The sequence below is a fragment of the Pleurodeles waltl genome, chromosome 5, assembly GCF_031143425.1.
Source record: "Pleurodeles waltl isolate 20211129_DDA chromosome 5, aPleWal1.hap1.20221129, whole genome shotgun sequence".
NCBI classification, from domain to species: domain Eukaryota; kingdom Metazoa; phylum Chordata; class Amphibia; order Caudata; family Salamandridae; genus Pleurodeles; species Pleurodeles waltl.
The window spans coordinates 342,136,445-342,156,315 of NC_090444.1; the positions used below are offsets into that span (position 1 = coordinate 342,136,445).

The window sequence follows — 19,871 nt, forward strand, 5'->3', positions numbered from 1 at the left end:
TGATCAAATGTGCCATACTTGCCAACATTGTGAACTTAGTGAGAGGGAGATTTTGAAAAAACCTGAGGAATTGATATTCCTCATTGACTTACATTGAAAAAGAGAAGATTTTAGGCAGGGCACAGATAAAATAAAGCCATTTGGGCTTAAAATCATCTGGAGTCTTCTGCCTAAATCAGATCTGTTGGCATGCATGGTTGTACTGCCAGTGCCTCTTTCTTCTACCATCAATGGTGTATTATATTGCCACAGCCTCTCTTGTCTGGCCTGTATGGTTGATTTGTTGCTCCTACCCCCCCTTTCCCCTATCCTCCATGATCCATTGTGCTGCCACTGCCCCTCTTGCATGCCCAGCATAGTCAACCTGTACCCTCATCCTCTGCACCCTCCTCTCTGCCCTCAAGTATCTGAGTCTGTGGTCCTGACATCTGCCTCCCCATAATATTCTAATGAAAAACTAGATTACTAAAATTCTATATTTATTACAAAAGTGTGGCATGCCTGACAGCATCTCAATACAATCAAAACTGTTACACCTAAAACATTTCCTTTGGAAATTATAAAAATGAGAGGACCTTATTCCCAGAGGCATTATGGTTAGTGCTCTAAAAAACTAAAAGGAGGACATATTTTCTGGATCCTCAAATAGCTACAAAGCACTTTTAAATTATTTGCTATCTTGATTGGTTTTTTTATCCAGTTGATCATGTGATTATATGTTGCACCTAGGGGAGAGAATGTAGCATTAGAGCCAGAGCTGCAGACTTTGCAGCTAAGGAACCAGGTTCAAGTTTCGATGTCAGCTCAACATCCTGTGATTCTAGGCGAATCACTTAATCTCCCCATACCTAATGCTCAAAAGGAATGGGTTCTTGTGTAATGTAACTGATGCTCATGTAAAGCACTCCAATACTTTCGGGTCAAGTCTGTGCTATATCAAACTGCAAAAACAAAAAAATAATAATAAGTGTTTAGCACACTTCTGTCATTGGTATATACTTGGGCTAGATTTTCAGTAGAAAATGCTTTTCAGTTTTCAACTTCAATTCCACCAAGATGGTGGTCAGATGTGCCACACTTTTGGCATAAATTCAGAATATGCATGGTTCAGTTTACATGTCAGAATGCTTCAAATAAAAAGAATAGTAAGATATTTGAGAACTAACTTAAAATATGTCCTAATTTTTCTTTCTACAGCACTAACCATAATTTCAATGACAAAATGAAACCTCTTATTTTGTTCCCTTCTAAATTAAATGTTTTAAATTTTGCCAGTTTGATTCAATCAATCAAGATGGCTTAAGGTGTGCTACATGTTAGTCATAAGTAAGACTGTTAGTGCTCTAGTTGTTCTTTATAACTCTAGGAGGCTGCAGTAGGGCACAAGGGAATCAACTGACAGTCTGTTCCTGTTGGAAGTACATTTTACAGGCTTCATTCTCATACGGCTGAGAAAGATAGTGTGAATTTACAGAGAATATGCTTTCAATTTAGCTTCAGGAGCACCTTCCATAACCTCTAGGGGAAAATCATGAGAAAACTGTTTTCTCTCAAACACAATTCATGAAATCTCAGCAATAGGATTTTTCACAGGGTAAAATCACCTTAGCAACAAAGGGGGACAATCGTTAGATCTGAAACATATCATCATTTGTTTTGAAGGCCCTTAAAAATGCCACCTATTGCAGTGAAAAGAAGTATTCTTTACTTTGTTTCGCATCTCTAACAATCATCTACATTAAGCATTCCAGAATTTTGCAACATTAAGCATACCATAATGTTGCTTTGTTTGATTATGTCAGTTTGAGGTTTGAGAGCTATTGTGACATAATACACCGGCTGTCTTCAGCTCTTGAATGGCTAACTGTGGTCACCCTTCTGTAGCAGTGCTAACAAAACTATGCTAACTTTACCTCTCAAATTTCCCAACTAAAAAAAGTGGACTGCGGGGTGGAGGAGTGAGATGACCAAGGTTCGGAGAACAGGGTTGGTTCTGATTTGCATTAGCTGGTCGTCCGTTTAGAGTGCCATAGTTTGTGAAATGCTAATAATTGGAAAAATACCTTGAGCGATTGTCACTGGTTAGACTATTTGCAGGCACTCATTTCATCACATTTTGGGTGTATGATTGACAGTGCCATGTCTGGAAACCTGAGAATGGTGCAGCTTTCCAAACCTACTACTATCAATGACAATGAGAAAAATGAACACAAACATAGCAGACCCGACTCAGGGCCCTGAGACCCAATAACCAAGCCACCAATGCCTTGGCCAGATGTCACACCCTAAACAACATCCATGAAGCTATAACCCTGCCGATCCCACCTTAGCCTAGTAGTTCTCCGTGGGAATTTGTGAATATGGTCACATACAATATAGCTGCCTCGAGCCATGCACTGAGATAACTTATTCAAAATTAATTTTCACTGTACAGACTTTTCGTAGTCCAGAAGCCTTGGCGAGCTGTCAAAACAGTGCATGTGGGCAGGGCTTCATATTTCCATTCTCGCCTTTAACAAATTATTTTATGAAGTGGCTGATGACCCCATTTACAAATCCTGCATTGCAAATAGAGATGGGAATGCCAGCAAATTAATAGGGTGACCTGAGCCAGAACTGACTGGCTTGACTTGGCTGTAACAGGCCATGCAGGAGCCATGCAACAAACATAATGTAAAAATATGATAGTCTGTTCAAATTTCAAAAAAATCTATTTATTTAACATGAGGAAGTGTTTCACCTTAGTACATCAGACTATGGGCCTGATTCTAACTTTGGAGGACGGTGTTAAACCGTCCCAAAAGTGGCGGATATACCACCTACCGTATTACGAGTTCCATAGGATATAATGGACTCGTAATACGGTAGGTGGTATATCCGCCACTTTTGGGACGGTTTAACACCGTCCTCCAAAGTTAGAATCAGGCCCTATATCACTGTACTAGCAGATATTTATTAAAAGTTATAGTTTTTAAACATGAACTTAAAAACATTAATGGCTCACTTCCTGCAACCTCAAACAACAATGCCATTAGTGATCTAAGAGGCAAGCCTGTAGTCATGCAAACCCTTAACATGGCCTAGGTTCTTTTTGTAGATAGAGCACCATTATAGCTTATTGACTCAAACTTAAAGTGTGCTCAGATTCGATAATAAAGCCTAAGAAGGATCTGTGATATAAAACATCTGCCTAGGATCATGCAAATTGGACAAGCAGGGAAAATGTGATTGATTCCAGGTTCTTATGATTCACATTTTAAAATTAAGCTACCAGGTGGGTATTTCTGTCTCTGTCTCTCTCGCTCTTGTTTACATTAAAGTCACTCTTTTGGTTATTGATGGTGCATGAGAGAACAACACCCACAGACATAGCACCCCCAACTAAGGGCCCTATACCCAACTACCACACCAAGAATGCATTTCTTTGGTGGGGGGGTTACACCCCAAAACACCCCTCTGAAGCTACGCCCCTTACTACGTGCCACTATCACTTCCACCAGAATCTAAGGGCCAGATGTAGCAAGAACATTTTTTGTGACTTGCAAATTGTGAGTCATACCGACTCGCAAATTGCAACTCGCAAACTGGTATGCAGAAAGGTGTCTCAGACACCTTCTGCGACTCGCTATGGGGTCGCAAAGACCCACCTCATGAATATTAATGAGGTGGGTCAAAAATTGCGACCCCATAGCGAGTCCATGCACTCACAGGGATGGTGGCCTGCTGGAGACAGCAGACCTCCATGTCTGTGACTGCTTTTTTTAATAAAGCAGTATTTTTTTTTTAATTGCAGCCTGTTTTCCTTAAAGGAAAACGAGTCGCAATTCAAAAAAATAATGAAACCATTTGGTTTCATTTTTTCAGAGTAGGCAGTGGTCCATTGGACCACTGCCTGCTCTGAAAAAATATTTTCAGCGACATTCACAAAGGGGAAGGGGTCCCATGGGACCCCTTCCCGTTTGCAAATGCGTTACCACCCACTTCAAGTGGGTGGTAACTGCGAGTTGGTTTGCGACCGCATTCGCGGTCACAAAGCAACTCAGCATGGCGATGCGATCACAAATAGCAAGGGAACACCCCTTCCTATTTGCGAGTCGCATCCTCAAATTGCGAGTCGGTACCGACTCGCAATTTGAGGATGTGCATTGCGATGGCCGTTTTGTATGTCGCAAACTGCGTTTTTCGCAGTTTGCGACATGCATACCGGTTGCTACATCTGGCCCCTAATCTGGTTATTCACTACTGCTATAATGCAGCAACAGTGGGAAACAAAAGTTATTTACTACTATTGCTATGTTATAAAGGAATTTCAGGCTAATCTGACTGGGCTTTTGGAGAGATTGTCAGTGCAATGCTAGTTTTCTGCTCTAATGGAGATCAGTGAGCACAGTTTTGACAGGTGAGTGGAAAGGAAGAGCAATAGATGGCGGTATGGGCTGGTGGCAGGAGGCCAATTTTTTGTATATTTGGGTCAGGGAAGAGAGGCCATGTTATGCATGGCTTCCGCATTGGTTCTCAGGCCCTGCAAAGCAGTTGAAAGTACGCCCAAATATTCTCAGGGGCCATAGATAGCATTAAATTCTGTGTTAGTAAAAACGTGAATACCAATAGTTTTTTAACCAAGAGGTAATGAGTGACATAGACCACTGGAGCTTCGCTCTCATTGTCTATTTGATGTCTATTTTATGTCAATCCGAATCACTGTTACCCCTGTATAATAGTAGCTGTATACAAGTTGCACTGAGTGATTTCTTCATTGATGTAGGTGTTGTATTGTGCTTTGCTAGTGGAAAAGAGAGTTTCGTAATTGTGATTTCCCCAGCTTGCAAAATGCTCACGAACCGCAGCTAATTTGTTGACTCCTTTTGCCTCATTTTCATTAAATGAAAAAAATGGGATGGTTATACGGATGGCAGCCCTGATATCACATATTGTGCAAAAAATACTTGAAAACTGGACAAGTGAGGTGGCAAGTGCTTGATATATGTGGTATGAAAACCTAGGCGGTAGAGTAGCACATTTGTGGAGGTATGGAAAGAGAACAAAGTGCGAGCAGATTATATATTTCGCACTCCTTCTGTAAACAGCCATTTGGTCGTCTGCACTGCAGAGAGTGAAAATGTACATTGTAGAAGATGACTGATGCCCCCATCTGGAATATCGAGTGCACACTCATCCCTGATGTGAGTGAACATTAAAAAGAAACCTTTCTCCATCTAATTACGTGCATATACCCTGTAAAGTGAAGCAATTCCTTTGACCGAGCACATGCCTCAAATACAGAAGTAAGGCATGTACAGAGGCAAAATGGTGTATGGGAATGAGCGGAATGTTACCCACATACATTGTGGACAGCGTTTAGCTCACCTCGTGGGAGGGGTCACGTTTACCTGCGGCATAGAAAATCTGATGGACGCTTGGTGCGTATGGGAGATGCAGACAAAGGCTGCACCACTTTTTCACACAAAAGTCCCATTCGTATATGCACACACTACTGAGACTACTGCTTCAGTAACAGGATACTCACATACACGCTATCCACCCATGCCCACAAAAAGGTGAGTGTAGTCTGGGAATGGACATACTCATGAAGCCCCTTCAAGGATCTGTGAGGCCAAAAGGACAGTCACAGATCATCTCTCTGGATGTTTTTCACCCACTTCCGTGCACTCAGCATGAGTGTACTAGCCTAGTGACCCAGCATTGTTTTCATAGAATGGATGGGTGGATGGTCAGGCATGCAGGCAGGGAAATGAACACTGGTATGAAGACAGTTCTACATTAGCATTGCAGATGCTTACCTGTCAACAGCAATGGCCAGGAGAGCATTGGTGGACACGTACAGAGATACAGTTCTGAGATAATTTACTGATGCACACAGTACATGACCGTGCTCCCACGAGAGCTGTCTCACAACATAATAGTCCATCTCAAAAGGGCAACACACTATTGCCACAATGAAATCGGAGATAGCAAGATTGGCAATAAGCAAATTGGTCAAGTTTCTTAACTTCTTGTATCTGGCTAGGGCTGCTATGAAAATAAAGTTGCCAATGCCGCAAATGAGCATGATGCAAATGAGTGATATCCCAATCACAATCTTTGCAGCATAAAAGGTCCTAGTCTTGGTGACATCGTCTTTATCATCGAGGGGCAGGTCGTAGTCACTGTAGCTGAAATTGAAGGGGTAGGAGAGGTTGCGAGAGTAGAGATCTTCATGCAGGTTATAAAGTGTAGAGTAGTCCGAGCCGTTGCCTTCCATGACACAGGATGTGAAGTAGCAGTCCTCGGTATGACTTTATCTGGAGGATTGACTGTGGTCTGTGGTCTCCCCGATATCACAGAGGAGATCCTGGGGGTGGTGTTTCCAAGGGCTGCATCAGAGGAGACATGCCAGCCCTGCGATCACACAGGCTGTGCTTGGAAACCAGTGCCCCATTCACCAGCTCTTGTCTGTGATCTGCAAACAGTGGAAAGCACATTTTAACATTATGGATATCACTATAGATTTCACTTACAATCAAGCTGTGAATGGAACTGTTTGAAAATTAGATACTTGCTTAGGTCAGATTGTCAGGGGATCAGAAGGTGTACTAGCTAAATACATAGTTGGTGGTGCGACAAATAAATGACAGCTTTTCATCAAATGTTTTTGAAATGATCGCATCGGGACCATGCTGTTTATCCAAAATGAATCCATTGTCCAAAGCAATAACACCAAGAAAGTAATGAAGGGACCCTGCCAGAAGATAGTCCCATATGTGCTATAATTTTGTGTGGGTGTTGTGTGATGTAAAACAATGCTAGGCGATGCTAAATGATGCAAATCATACTGTCAGTTAACTTTCATGCACAAAAGTTGATGTAAGCACAGTGCTAAATGGCAATGCATTGACTACTGTGGCACTTCATATGATTTGTGAAAAGGAGGACTAACAAATTTTGTGCAGCATTGCATTGCATGAAAGCGATCATTCTGTAAAACTATGGGGCAGATTTGAGGAAGGTGGCGCTGCACCCAGTGCAATGCCACTTTCCTTGCGCCTCCCTACCGACATAATGTGTGCACCGTATTTAAAATACGGCTCACTACTGAGCAGGGTGGGGGCAATAGCGTCACTTTTTATAGGCAATTGATGTACTCTGCAGGAGTAGCGCCAAACGTTTGGTGCTACTCCTGCAGGGTACATAGAGGCCCATTATAAATAATGGTATGCCCCCTTTTAACGCCTGCTATGAGCAGGCATTAAAAGTGCTGAAAAACGGCGCAAGGAAATCTCTTTTCCTTGCTCCATTTTTTGCCCCTCCCCCCAACGGGGGAACACCCCTCTTGCACACATTATACCTGCAAAGGCCTGATGTGGCATAAGGGTTTACAAAGTGGCACAATGCATGCATTGCGCCACTTTGTAAATAGGGCCCTTTGAAAATGTCACTTTAACGCTGCCATAGTGTAAAAAAAAATGATGCTGTGATGGGCACAGGCATAATGTGGCATAAGGGCTTACAAAGTGGCGCAATGCATGCATTGCACGACTTTGTAAATATGGCGCGTGGAAAATGCCACTTTAGCACTGCCTTAGCGTAAAAAAAAAGCATGTATGCTCTCTAAGGTGGCGCTAGGGTCTCTTAAATCTGCCCCTGAATTTTCAGTGTGTTTTCGCTTTAACAAGGAATATTAATTTATGTATTTATTCATTTCTAGACTTTGTATTTATCCTTGGCGTATCAGGAAACCTGAGCAAAGAAATCAAGTCACAGAGAGCATTTAACAAACCCGCTTAGTATTCAGCGCCTTGTGAAATTAAAGGAGATTAGATTTACAGTGAAAGCTCAATGGGAGGGCATTGCATAGGTGGAGACTTGAGATCCCGAAAGCTCTACACCCACAGGCCATTTTATGGACCACATTCTTTCTGGAGGAGAGATCCATGTTCCTGTCCACTGAGCAAGCAATCAAATCATTGCTAACCGGTAATCTTCATTTGCAGCTTTGATATTCTGCCTTGGACAAGACACTTTCTGCTCCTTTTACAGTCTGTGCCCCTCACACAATGCACAGGAAGCTCCACCCTATAGCCCCTTACTTTTTAGTTGGAATATTTGAGATTTACACACACCCCGAATCTCTCTGATTAAGCTATTACCCTGGCGATCTGTTTTGGGAAGGTCATCACGCTGGCCGCTTATGTCTTTCTCGGTCTAAGCTAAGCTATGAGGAGTCCCTCTCTTCACAGGTTTCACCGTCCACTGATGAAGGGTGGAAGCACAGTTGTCAGTCTCAGCAGGGCCGACTTTAGGTCTGGTGGCGCCCAGTGCGACAGTCATGCTTGCCACCCCCTACTCCCCATGACCTCCTACTCGGATTCCTCATTACCACCCAGCAAAAAGTCCCCTCATCTCGCCATAGCCCCTCTCTCGCATACATTAAATTTGTGTTAAAGCAATGGGAAAGGCTGGCTTTACTAAGAATGTATACCTTCCCAAACGGACCCTTTTTTAGCAACTATGGAATAGATGATGAAAGATAGAGGAAATAAGCATAACATCCTAGCCTATTTTATGCACTTTGCATGCTGCCATTTGATGACAACTTGTAACAGTCACCGTTCATATAGTAGGGTTGTGTATTATGCACTGCAGTAACAAAAGCATCTCTGTGACGAAAAGTCATCCACTCAGCTACCCACATAAAATACAGATGTTTTCTGCACCATATGCGTTCTTTGCAATAGTCATGTTAATTAACCCTCTGCTCTACTTTATGGTTAGCTAAAACTAGACATTTGTTTTGGTGCCGGAAAACTGGACGCACAAAGAACTCGGCAGCGGGCGTTTTTAAATCTTAAGTTATTTCTAAACACAGCGCGCCCTCTTCCTAGATCACCGCCCTGTGCCACCGCACCAGGCGCACTGCCCTGAAGCTGTTCCCGAGTCTGAGACACAGCTACTTAACAGTACAACTCCAGAGAGCTGGGTTTGGTTTGCATCGTAAAAGGAAGATTGAAGTCCACAAATACTGAACTAGTGTTTCACTCTTTCCTCTCGCCGCAATAAGCGTGCTTGCAGCACTGAGGCGCGAGGCGGCATGTACTGAGGCGCATGAATAAAGTTCTGCTGCGTCCAACTGGCACACTTTAAGAAGAATGTCCGTCAAAAACGCTTGAGGCCAAATCTGTTCAAAATGAGTGCACTTTCGCTGGGTGACAACGAGGCATGACAATTGGATATTGTTTTGAACTCAAGTAGTGTTTTTTCAAGCAGACAAATACCATGCTGCTGCACGGAATAGTTGCAGCCGACTGCAAGGGAATTACCAGAGGGGAACGCTCGGGAATTTACGGAGTATCGTGCCACAAATCTGTCTTTAAAAGTTGATGAACTGTAAGAGACACGGAGAAAGCTGACACAAAAGTGAACATCTCCACAGCCCACGTCATTGACAGTGCGTCTCGGAGTCAAATAATACAGCGCGCGGTAAAGCAAACAAGGTCTGGTTTAACAGCAAAGCATGTCCATGTAATAGATAAAGCAAATAGCTCATTAATCAACATCATCATACCTGTTTTTATATAGCGCATCATACTTCATTTCTGCCATTGTATACTCGGAACTTCATAAACCACCAGCAAAAAAATCCCAGTATAGATGTCTAAAAAAAATACCACCCAAAAAACGTAACTAACAAGAACTGCTTGCTAGTAGAAATAAATATTTATGGAAATGCGTTCACTGAACTTACCGGTAGAGCTGCACGTTTCTCCGTTTCTCCGTTTCTACCTCTTATCAGCAGATGGAATGGGCTGTTACCGTGAGCTGGTCTGCTCTCTCGGTTCCTGTTGTTGCTCCTGCCTCCTGTTAATCTCTAAAATTACCTTCAGTAAATTGTGCCCATTCTTCTAATGAGTAGACGATCGCCACCTGTTGTGTGTTTTGAGAACTGCAACTAATATGTCCCAGCAACGTGTGCAACCCGGGACCAGATGTGTTGAACAAAACTGCCTATAATTTATGTGCACAATTCAATCTTTTTTTCAGTGGAGATAAAACTGATAGTTTTGAAGATCCAGCAGGATTTTACATTCCTTAGAACATTTAGAAAATAAATGAATAAACACACCTCAAGCCAGAATTCTTTCTGCATGTATGCTGAACAAGAAAAGCTGTGTTTCATCTGTACGTGCACGTTATCCAAGACATGCATCATGTATCAACAGATTTTTTTAGACAAAAAATCATCATTATTTGACTCAGTGCTCAAAGAACACCAAAAGGGAAAACGTTATATACCGCCCCCCTTCCCAATTTACTTTCAAAGAGAACCTCATTGATGTAGTCCTGTTTGTCTCACTCTAGGGTGCTACATCAAACCTGCTTTGCACTTTGTGCCCAAATAAATATTCATATCTTTTGGTCTCATTGGTGACGTATACTGCCTTTGTTTTTAGAGTGATATGCAGTGAAAATAAGTTTGTATCTATTTGTTTTCATATTAATATTTAAAATAATGACGTAGCACCCAGAGCTGATTCTAGCGAGAAAGGTGTTAAAGAGACAAAAGGCCTTATTACGAGACTGGTAGAGGGAATTTCCCCTCACTGTAGTGTTGGCGCATAGGTAGATCTCTCCATTTTGCCACGTCATGCCGGGGACTGCGGACGTTCCCCCACGGGATCCAAGCCAAGTGGGTGCATCCCCCGTGACGTAGTCAAAGACATACATGTGGGGAGTCAGAGCGGGAAAGTTATTCTGGGGTACAAACTAGCGGAGTTAATATAGAAAGCATATATACCATAAGTGCGAGTCAGAGTGGTCACTGGAGCTCGCAATATTACAACTGGCGATGAGGTGGGCCCACCTGCCTCTCGTGGTGCTGGAGGTCTCACGCGCTGCGCCGCACTGCAGCCATGCTGCACACCCTCCTGCATCCTGCCTCCTCTGCATGCGGCGACATGCCTCAGGCTGACTGCTGCCCCACATATGCACCTTGGCCCGAATTGGCCCTCCCAGCGGAGTCCCCGCCACGCCTGAAGCGCAGAATAGCCTCACAACAGCCGGTGGCCTGCAACGACCTGCGACGCCTTCCCAAGACATCCTGCGGCCATCGGGGAAAGCTGTGGTGCCTAGCGGTGCGCCTCGCCCATGTGCCAGGCCCTGCTGAGTGGCCAGAAGCTCAGTGGAAGCACCACATCAGTGCCTGACTCGCCATCCACAGGTGAGGCACCGTTAGTCACTCCGAATGCGGTACACGTGGTGCACAGTCCAATAGTGCACCGCTTCTATCACCATATCAGTCCTGGACTTCGTACACCCCTGTGCCGGTCTGGCCATGCACTGTGGCTCATTCAAAGGTCCCCGTGGGGAGCGGGCCAGCTGCAGAAGACCCTCCTGCATTGCGTGAGGTGGGAGGGCCACCCTCCACATACAGAACACAAGGGACCTCTCCCTGCACTCTACAGGCAACCTAGAGTCTCCATTACCATGGCCAACATCCCTGCCCTGGAGCCCTTCATCATCACAGGGCCACCCCCCACCCAAGCCCCAAGATGGAAAGTGTGGGTGGAATGCCTCAAAACCTACTTTGAGGCTTTGGAAGTTAAAGATGAGAGCAAGAGATCTCTTCTCCTCCACATAGGAGGGGCAGACATTCACAAGGTGTTTAAATAGGTGAAAGAGGCAACACCTCACACATACAACACTCTGAAGGGTGAAATCGCAGTGCATTTCGAACCACACTCCAACCCGGACTATGAGCGCTTCTTGCTATATCAGGCTTGCCAAAAGCCCGACAAATCAGTTGACGTCTTTTATGTGTGGCTACGGGAGCTAGCCAGCACGTGCACACTGCCTGACAAGAAAGATGAAATCTGGGCACAGTTTATCCAGGGGTGCTCCTCATCAAAACTCAGGGAGCGCATCCTGCAGGAACCGAACATGCAGATGAGCGTTATCCTCACCCTTGGACAGTCTCAAGAGCTATCAAAGGCGCGAGCCCCGCATATGGAACAAGCACCGATGGTCCAGGTTAAAACAGAGCCGGTCAACGCAGTAACCACCAGTGCGCTGATGGCAAAGGAGGAGAGCTACAAAGGAAGGCAGAGGGACATACCCTGCAGATGGTGTGGAGGATCGCTGCCACATCCCAGGAGCTGCCTTACTCGAGGAAAAACCTGTGTGTGGGAAATTCAACCACTTTGCAAGGGTCTGCCGGTCCTCCTCTAAAGCAGCGGTACCCACACACAAGGAAGCTGTCAGAGCAATAGATACCGCCCCACCCGCATCATCGGACAGTGACATGGACGATGACCATCAAGTAGTCCATGTCGTACAAGCAATCAGCAGACGGCGGCTGCCCAGGTGCCTGGTGATTCTGCAAGGCCTATTCATCTCTGCATTGATTGACACAGGGGCCTCATTAAATCTGATGGCTGTGGAAGGGTATCAGGGACTCCCAAAGCCACTGCCACTTAAATTCACCTGTGCCCAGGTCTATGCGTTTGGGAGCACTCAACCACTCGAGATAGCCAGAGTCTTCACAGAGGAAGTCGCCCACGAGGTCACTATAGTAGGAACCAAAATCTACGTGTCCAAGGAAGGCTCAAGGTTAGTACTCGGCTGCCAGACTGCACAAAACCTCAGCTTGGTGCATTTTGCGTTTAGAATTTATGCTAGCGGCTTGGAGGACCTCGTGAGAGAGTTCGACTCACTCTTTAACAGCATTGGCTGCCTGAAGGGACCACACCTCAAGCTCCACATCGACAACTCGGTAGCCCCCGCCACCCTCAGGCACCGGAGGGTGGTTTCCACCTACACTCAAAGGTAGAGCAGTAGTTATGGCTTCTGGAGCAAGCAGGTATCATCAAGAGGGTGCCAGGCCCTACCCCGTGGGTGTCCCAATTGCCTTCTTTGACCCCTGCCGTGAGTCGCAGCTAGCTGTCGAAGCCAGCCCCAGGGGTCTGGGCGTTGTCCTGGCCCAGAAAGAAGACTGTGGAGAGTGGGCCCTCATTGTATTTGCCAGCCGCATGCTCATGCCTACCGAGCGATACTCTCAGATAGAGCGAGAGGCCATCACTATTCATTGGGGGTGCCGAAACTTCCACCTCTAGCTCTACGGAAAGGCGTTCACCGTGGTGACTGACCACAAGCCACTGCGGCCCCTTTTCAAAGGATACTCATCGAAGCCACCTCTGCGGATTGAAAAGTGGATACCGCAGCTGCAGGAATTCGATTTCACTGTAGAGTACCAACCAGGCACGAGGAACCCTGTAGACTTCTTGTCACGCCAGGCCCGCTCGGCCAGCCCCCCAAGAGGCGGAAGAGGCTTGAGAGACTGAGGAATATGTGCGGCTGATGGTCGACTGGGCAAGACCTCTGCCCATACCACTTGAAGAAGTGGTGGAAGCCACAAACCAAGATGAATGTTTGCAGATTGGCTGGACAGGATGGCCCCATGACCGGAGGGGCCGCAACAAATTGGCAAGAGTCAAGATCCCATCCCCACAGACACAGTACAGCTGTGACAGCCGACACACCCAGCAGGGCATAGAACCAGCTGCCAACATCTGGGAGGTCCGGGAGTAGGCGGTAACATCGGTGGTGCAACCTCAACCCCTCCCAGCGATATGCTGACTTTGCACATGATTGAAAGCAACATTTACAGGACGTTTTGGAGCAAGCACCATTTCTGGCACCTGTTTGGCTATTACCGCATTTCACCATGACCGTTTGGATTTTTCTGTTTTCTTTTCTCTTATTGTTTTATTGACCAGTTGGGGAGGAGTGTAGTGTTGGCGCATGGGTGGATCTCTCCATTTCACCACGTCACGTTGGTGTTGGGGGCGTTCCCCTGCAGAATCCAAGCCCAGTGGGCACGTCCCCCGTGATTAAGTCAATGACATAAATGTGGGGAGTCGGAGCAGGAAAGTTATTCTGGGATATGAACTAGCCGAGTTAATAAAGAAAGCATATATACCATAAGCGCAAGTCCAAGTGGTCATTAGAGCTCGTGACGGATATCCGGTCCGCTGTATTACAAATTCCATTTTATCCTATGGAGCTTGTAATACGGCAGATGGGATATCCGTCACGTTTGTGGTGGAGTAACCCCCCCACCAAACTCGGAATGAGGCTCTCAGTCAAATACACCTTCTGTGCTCTTGGTTTGTTCTGTTTCTTTTACTCTGCAGAAGTAGCGCACAAATGTTTCCAGCAAGGCAGTCTAAATAAATTTAGATCCCGTAATTTACAGCTTTACTGAAATTCCTTCATTCAACTTTCTAGGACACTTTTTCTGACTGTGTTGTTGTTTTGACGTGACTGTGAACATTCGGTGGTTACTCAGAAATACCAGGGGAGTGCATTGGTATAATCACTTTCTGGTAATGGTCTTTACTCCAAGTCCAAGTCTACCCCGTCCCAGCCCTTATCTCAAAAGTATGAGCTCTACCCAGAGACACTAGAATATCAAAATCCTGGAATGCAAGTGGGTACAGATTTTAGGTGTCCCCTTTAGGTGATAAATGAATATCAAAGAGAGGCTCTCAAGGTGGATGCCTCTATTCCAGTGAGGCTGAATCAAGACCAAACTATGCAAGGGAGAGCTGGAAAGAATTATCAGCAATTCTCGCAGAGATGGTGACCCTATTCCTACAGAGTCTGTGGAAAACAAGCACAATTTATTGGTCTGTCACACTAATTTCACTTTACAAACACATATTGGTCGCTGACACAATCCTGAAGTCCTGGCGGGGTCGACCATCCATCCCTTTAATAAAGAAGATAGGAAATCGCAACCATGTTATTGCTCTAATCGACAACGAGATAAACTACTTTGCAAATCTTCTGGTAAAACACATCAACAGCTGGACACAAAAGGGTGGGGGAATCCTGCAAAACCAACCTGGGTTCAGACAAAGAACTGGGGCTGCAACAAAGCTGATGATCATCTCCCGCTTAGTGGAAAGATCAATCCAAGCTTGTTCCCTCTTGTACATCTGCTTTGTTGATGTCAAGGCCGTCTTTGATAGGGTCCCCAGAGCAAAACATTGTCCCAAGCTGCAACTCAGGGGTCTTCCATTTACTTTCTGAGAGTGATTGAATTATTATATACAATCACCTGGATAACAATCAAGCTCGGTAATGGGGCCCACCTTTCTAGAAAGATTGTCACTACAACAGTCCTGAAATAGGGATGTGTGCAAGCACCTACCTTATTCAACATGTACATTGTTGCCTTATCTGAAGAGCTAGACAACACCAATGAACACTCACCTAAATAAGAGGCATCAAATATAAAACTTACTATATGGCGATAATTAATTGCTGTTCACCAGTACTAAGGTTGGGTTAAAAAGACCAATTGAAAATTACATGATTATACAGCGCAAAATAATCTGGCAATCAACATCAGTAAGCCGTAGACGTACTGTCAGCAAGAGAAATCTGAAAACACCACATCTCAAAGCACAAATTCAAAATGTTCATCAACAAATGTCAAAAGTCCTTGTACTGGGTAGAAGACAAAACCGTACTGAAAAGGCAATCACATTCCAGAGTGGTAATAAACTCATATAGTAATCAAAACCCGCAGCCAGACCACTGACACAATATTGTGATAAACAATATCATTGACAAAAATATTGTGTCAAAAATATTGTTTACCACAATATCATTAATCTATACTTATAATGGAAAGAACAAAAGTATTGAAAAAATATCGTTGACAATTACTATTGTCCAAAAACACACAAAAATATCGATTTTCAATATAGAGCTCCAAGTAGTAAATGATAAATATTTTATTATATACATTTAAAATAATGTAAAATAAATACATTACACTAATATTTAACACACTACATAAACATATACTTATATAAACACACAATTACATAATTAATACATCACTAAAAATATTTGTTTTGCATCATTTAATTTTTAAAATATTTTAAACTGATTATTATGCAAATACACACAAATATATATGTGTATGTTTCCCAAGAATGATATATTTGTTTTCCACACATTTTTACATTTTTCTTCCATTATTGTTTTTCTTATTGACACATATGTTAGCTACATGTTGTTTGCTCTGTTTACCTGAATGAGGGAGAGAGAATTTGTTATCAATATGGCCACAGAGCTTTTGGTAACATTCATGATGAATGGGCTGCTTGGTAGAGATTGATTTATAATAAGGATGATGTAACATAAATCGGCCACTTGGCCTACTAAGTTTTGGTATGGGCAATATTAGTCTTTATGAATTGATTATTTGACACACAAGGATTTACAATGAAGGATTTATGTAATTGCACTAATTAATTAAGCACTATATTTATTGTTTTTCTTTCTCTCAGTTAATTTAATGTTTGGATATTGAGTATTATGGTTTGAAACCCTGTATCACTGCGAGGAAATTGACAAGTATCTCTTCTATGTTTATGGTTGTAAACAGTTTTTAAAGGTAGCAGTGCACTTTTTCTATTTTGAGACTGCGACAAAACCATAGAAATGTAGCTGTTATAGTTATAGTTATTTCAGTTAATTATAACTCATGCTCTAAGTTTGCGCACCACCATGCACTGTTTTCTCATCAACGATTTTACTACAAAAGTTGCAGTGATATTATAAATTATGTCATAGAAGAAGTCACTGATAAGACATGCAGGGTAATTAGCAGTGCATGCCGGGGGCACAATTTATAGATACCTTAGGGCACTAGTTATTGTAACTTTAAATAACCCTTTCTATAACAGCTAACTTTCTATGGTTTTGTTCATATACATTTCAAAGCTAACTATGACGTCCCTGTAACCTTTTTTTTAATTGAATTTCTAAGGTTTTTCAAAATCTTTTTACCTAACTGTAATGTCTCTGTTACGTTTGTTTTTTCAGGGAATGTCTATAGATTTTTTTAACCTAAAGTAATTTTTAATGATCATACGTTAATCCAACCTCCGCCATCCACGGCCTTTGGCTGAGCAGGTGGTGGGATGGCCGCAGACCCTGGCTTACAGTGAGTCCCTGCAGCGAACCCCGAACTCCATCACCAAGGCCTGCCCGCAATTAAAGGGGGGGGAGAGGTGCACACAGCCTCCCTCCCTGGGCCAATATTGGCCCTAGGGACACCATTCCTGGGACATGCCCTGCATTTAAAGAGGGAGTGGGGCACGCAGCCCCCTCCCTGGCAAATATTGGCCCCAGGGACCCCATTTAAAAGGAGAGGGGGGGCATGCAGCCTCCCTCTTGGGGCCAAAATGGGCCTCATCTCAAATCCTTTGGTGCCCTGGCCGCCCAGGGCACCCATTTCCTCAATGTTGGAGTGCTCAGGGGAGCCCCAATCCTTTCACAGCACCAGCGGGCCCCCTGCCTCCAGTGGGAGCCTGCATTGCTCCTGCGCACAGGGGGAGCTAAAAAGGCTGCTCCGTGCTTGCTGGAGCAACATTTTGATCTGTTTCCCTGTCTGCTTCACAGCAGGGAGGGAAACAGATGAAAAGTCCACTTCCAGTGGGCAGGAGTATTTTACATGCTCCTGGCCACTGGGAGGGGACTTACTGTTTACTCTTTCTTGACAAGAGCTGTCAAATGGCTCCCGCCAAGCAAATAGCTATGTCCCGAGCATGGGCACCCCAGGATTTAGGGAGCCAGCCCTGATGTGTGGCTGTCTCCAGGGCCATTGATGGATCCAGGAGGGAGGTATCATGCCCGCCTCCTTTAAAAGTGCACTGGCTGGTCTCGGAGAGGTGATGGTCCCCAGGGCCGTATACGACTGGAAAGGCGGGGCATGCAGCCCCCTCCATTTTTAAAATGTGCCTTGCTTCGGGGAGGTGGCTGTCCCCGGGGCCACAAAGGGCGCAGGGGGCTCCCTTCCCATTATTTCACATCGGCCTGGCCACAGAAAGGTGGCTGTCCCGGGGCCAAAATGAGCATGGAAAGGGGGCCTTGTGTGCCCCCCTTCGCAATGTAACTATTAATATTTGCCCTGGGACCTGGTCTACCCAAGTGCTGCAGCATAAACAAGTGCAGAAACCACACTTGTTTTTCAAAAATATTTTTGCAGAAGATTTTGTGACAAAAAAAAAAACATTTTGGGCCCCAGTGGGGTCCCCATGGGGCCCCACTACGATGCCTAGGGGGTCAGGGTATTCCTAGCTGGCTCCTTACGTTTATTATTTTTCATTTTATTTCTTGGTACTCGGCTGAGTCCAAGTCCCAAGATGGCTACCAACACTTCCCGGTTGAAGTGGTGGCAGCCAATCAGATCTCATTATGAGATCTGTCAGATTCATTGAGGCTCCGCGTCACAAGATATCTATGTTTCATTTTCCTTTAACAACTCCAAAAATACTAAATGGATTTATGCCAAATTACAAAAAGGGCTCTTTCTGGACAAAGATCTAGCTTTCGGACAAAGTTGTGTAATTCCGATCAGCAGTTCTGGCTGGAGTAGTGTATAAAATCTGTATTAGAAATTGCATGAAGAAAACACATATTGGGACCCCCCCATCATGGGAGGTGTCCCAGTAGGTAGTTATAGTTGGGTTACCAGTAGGTAGTTATAGGTAGGACTTAATTTTCATAAGAAACATGCTTTTTGTTCTGTCAATAATTTTGACATTGTTTGACGAATCTTTATGGAATTTTCAAAACTCGTACACCACTCACTTCAGTTGCTGTCTGAAAAGTTTTTGGACGATTCATCAAGCGCGAGCTGAGAAAAAGGGGGGTCCAAAACATGTTTTCCTCATGCATTTCCCCATAGGGTCTATAGACATGACTACAGCCCAAATCGCTAAAAAGAGTTACAGCCCTCATTTTGTTTATTGACTCAGTGCGGGGGTGGGGATAAATGTGAAAACTGAGATAAAGGGTCAGGTAAAGAGGCATCCTGGCCCCCGAGGACAGATGGAGGGGTCCCTCATGGGCAAAATATTGCCCCAAATGTTTTTGGGTCCAATTCATGGATCTGCAAATCTGCCATGGGGATCAGCGTGACGTCCAGTGTAAATCTGCTCTGGATCCGTGGGTCTGCTCTGGATCTGAGGATCCGTTCTGTGTCCGTGAATACAGATCAGATCCACAAATCCAGCACCCATTGAAAAAATAAAATTACATATACTCACACAACCACTTCCTGTGTGGGGTTGGCAGCATGCACGGTGTTGGTCATAGAGGTTGGCAGCAAGCCAGGCCCGTGCCATGGATAGCTAATGATCCCACATATTACATCATTCAAGACATCTTCTATGGTCTCATTGATATTATCACTCAAAATCTTCAATAAAATTGTTGATGAGAAAACTGTGCATTAGTTAAAGATACCTTAGGGCACATGCTACAGTTACTTAAAATAATTCTTACTATAACAACTGAATGTCTATGCTTTTGAGCATGTAAATTCAGAATCTAACTATAACGTCCCTTTAACCTTTGTGTTTTTTCAGCAAATTTGTAAAGTTTTTTAAATGCTAATTCCTAACTATAACATCCTTGTAACCTTTCCTTTATATATATATATATATATATATATATATATATATATATATATATATATATATATATATATATATAAATGATATAATTAAATAAAATGTCTTTAAAAAACAATAGTATCTTCACAAGTGCTGGGTGTGAATCAGTGTAAAGGTACTTAGAGTTTTAGATTTAGAGAAACAGAAAAAAAGAGATGGAAAAAGGAGAGAAAGGGAACATAAGAAAGAGAGGCACATTTACAAACACAAAGATAGAAGAGATAGATAGATAGATAGATTTCGTTCAGAGTGCCTTGCCTCTCCTTTTCTTTCTTCTCGTCTTTCATGTATTTCTCTCTCAACCCTGTATCTCTCTTTCTTAACTGTCTTCCTCTTGCC

The 19,871-nt window shown here is 43.9% G+C and overlaps 1 protein-coding gene across 1 annotated transcript in view; it reads right to left on the bottom strand.

Annotated features, from left to right (window-relative positions):
* The window catches only part of PROKR1 (prokineticin receptor 1), a 191,752-nt gene extending 181,899 nt beyond the window's left edge, over nt 1–9,853 (bottom strand). The window contains exons 1-2 of the mRNA XM_069234085.1: nt 9,743–9,853; nt 5,802–6,460 (exon numbers count right to left, since the gene is read on the bottom strand). Of these exons, the coding sequence (XP_069090186.1) occupies nt 5,802–6,262 (461 nt within the window). The 5' untranslated portion in view covers nt 6,263–6,460; nt 9,743–9,853. The remainder of the gene's footprint in view (nt 1–5,801; nt 6,461–9,742) is intronic.
* Nucleotides 9,854–19,871: the final 10,018 nt, after the last annotated feature.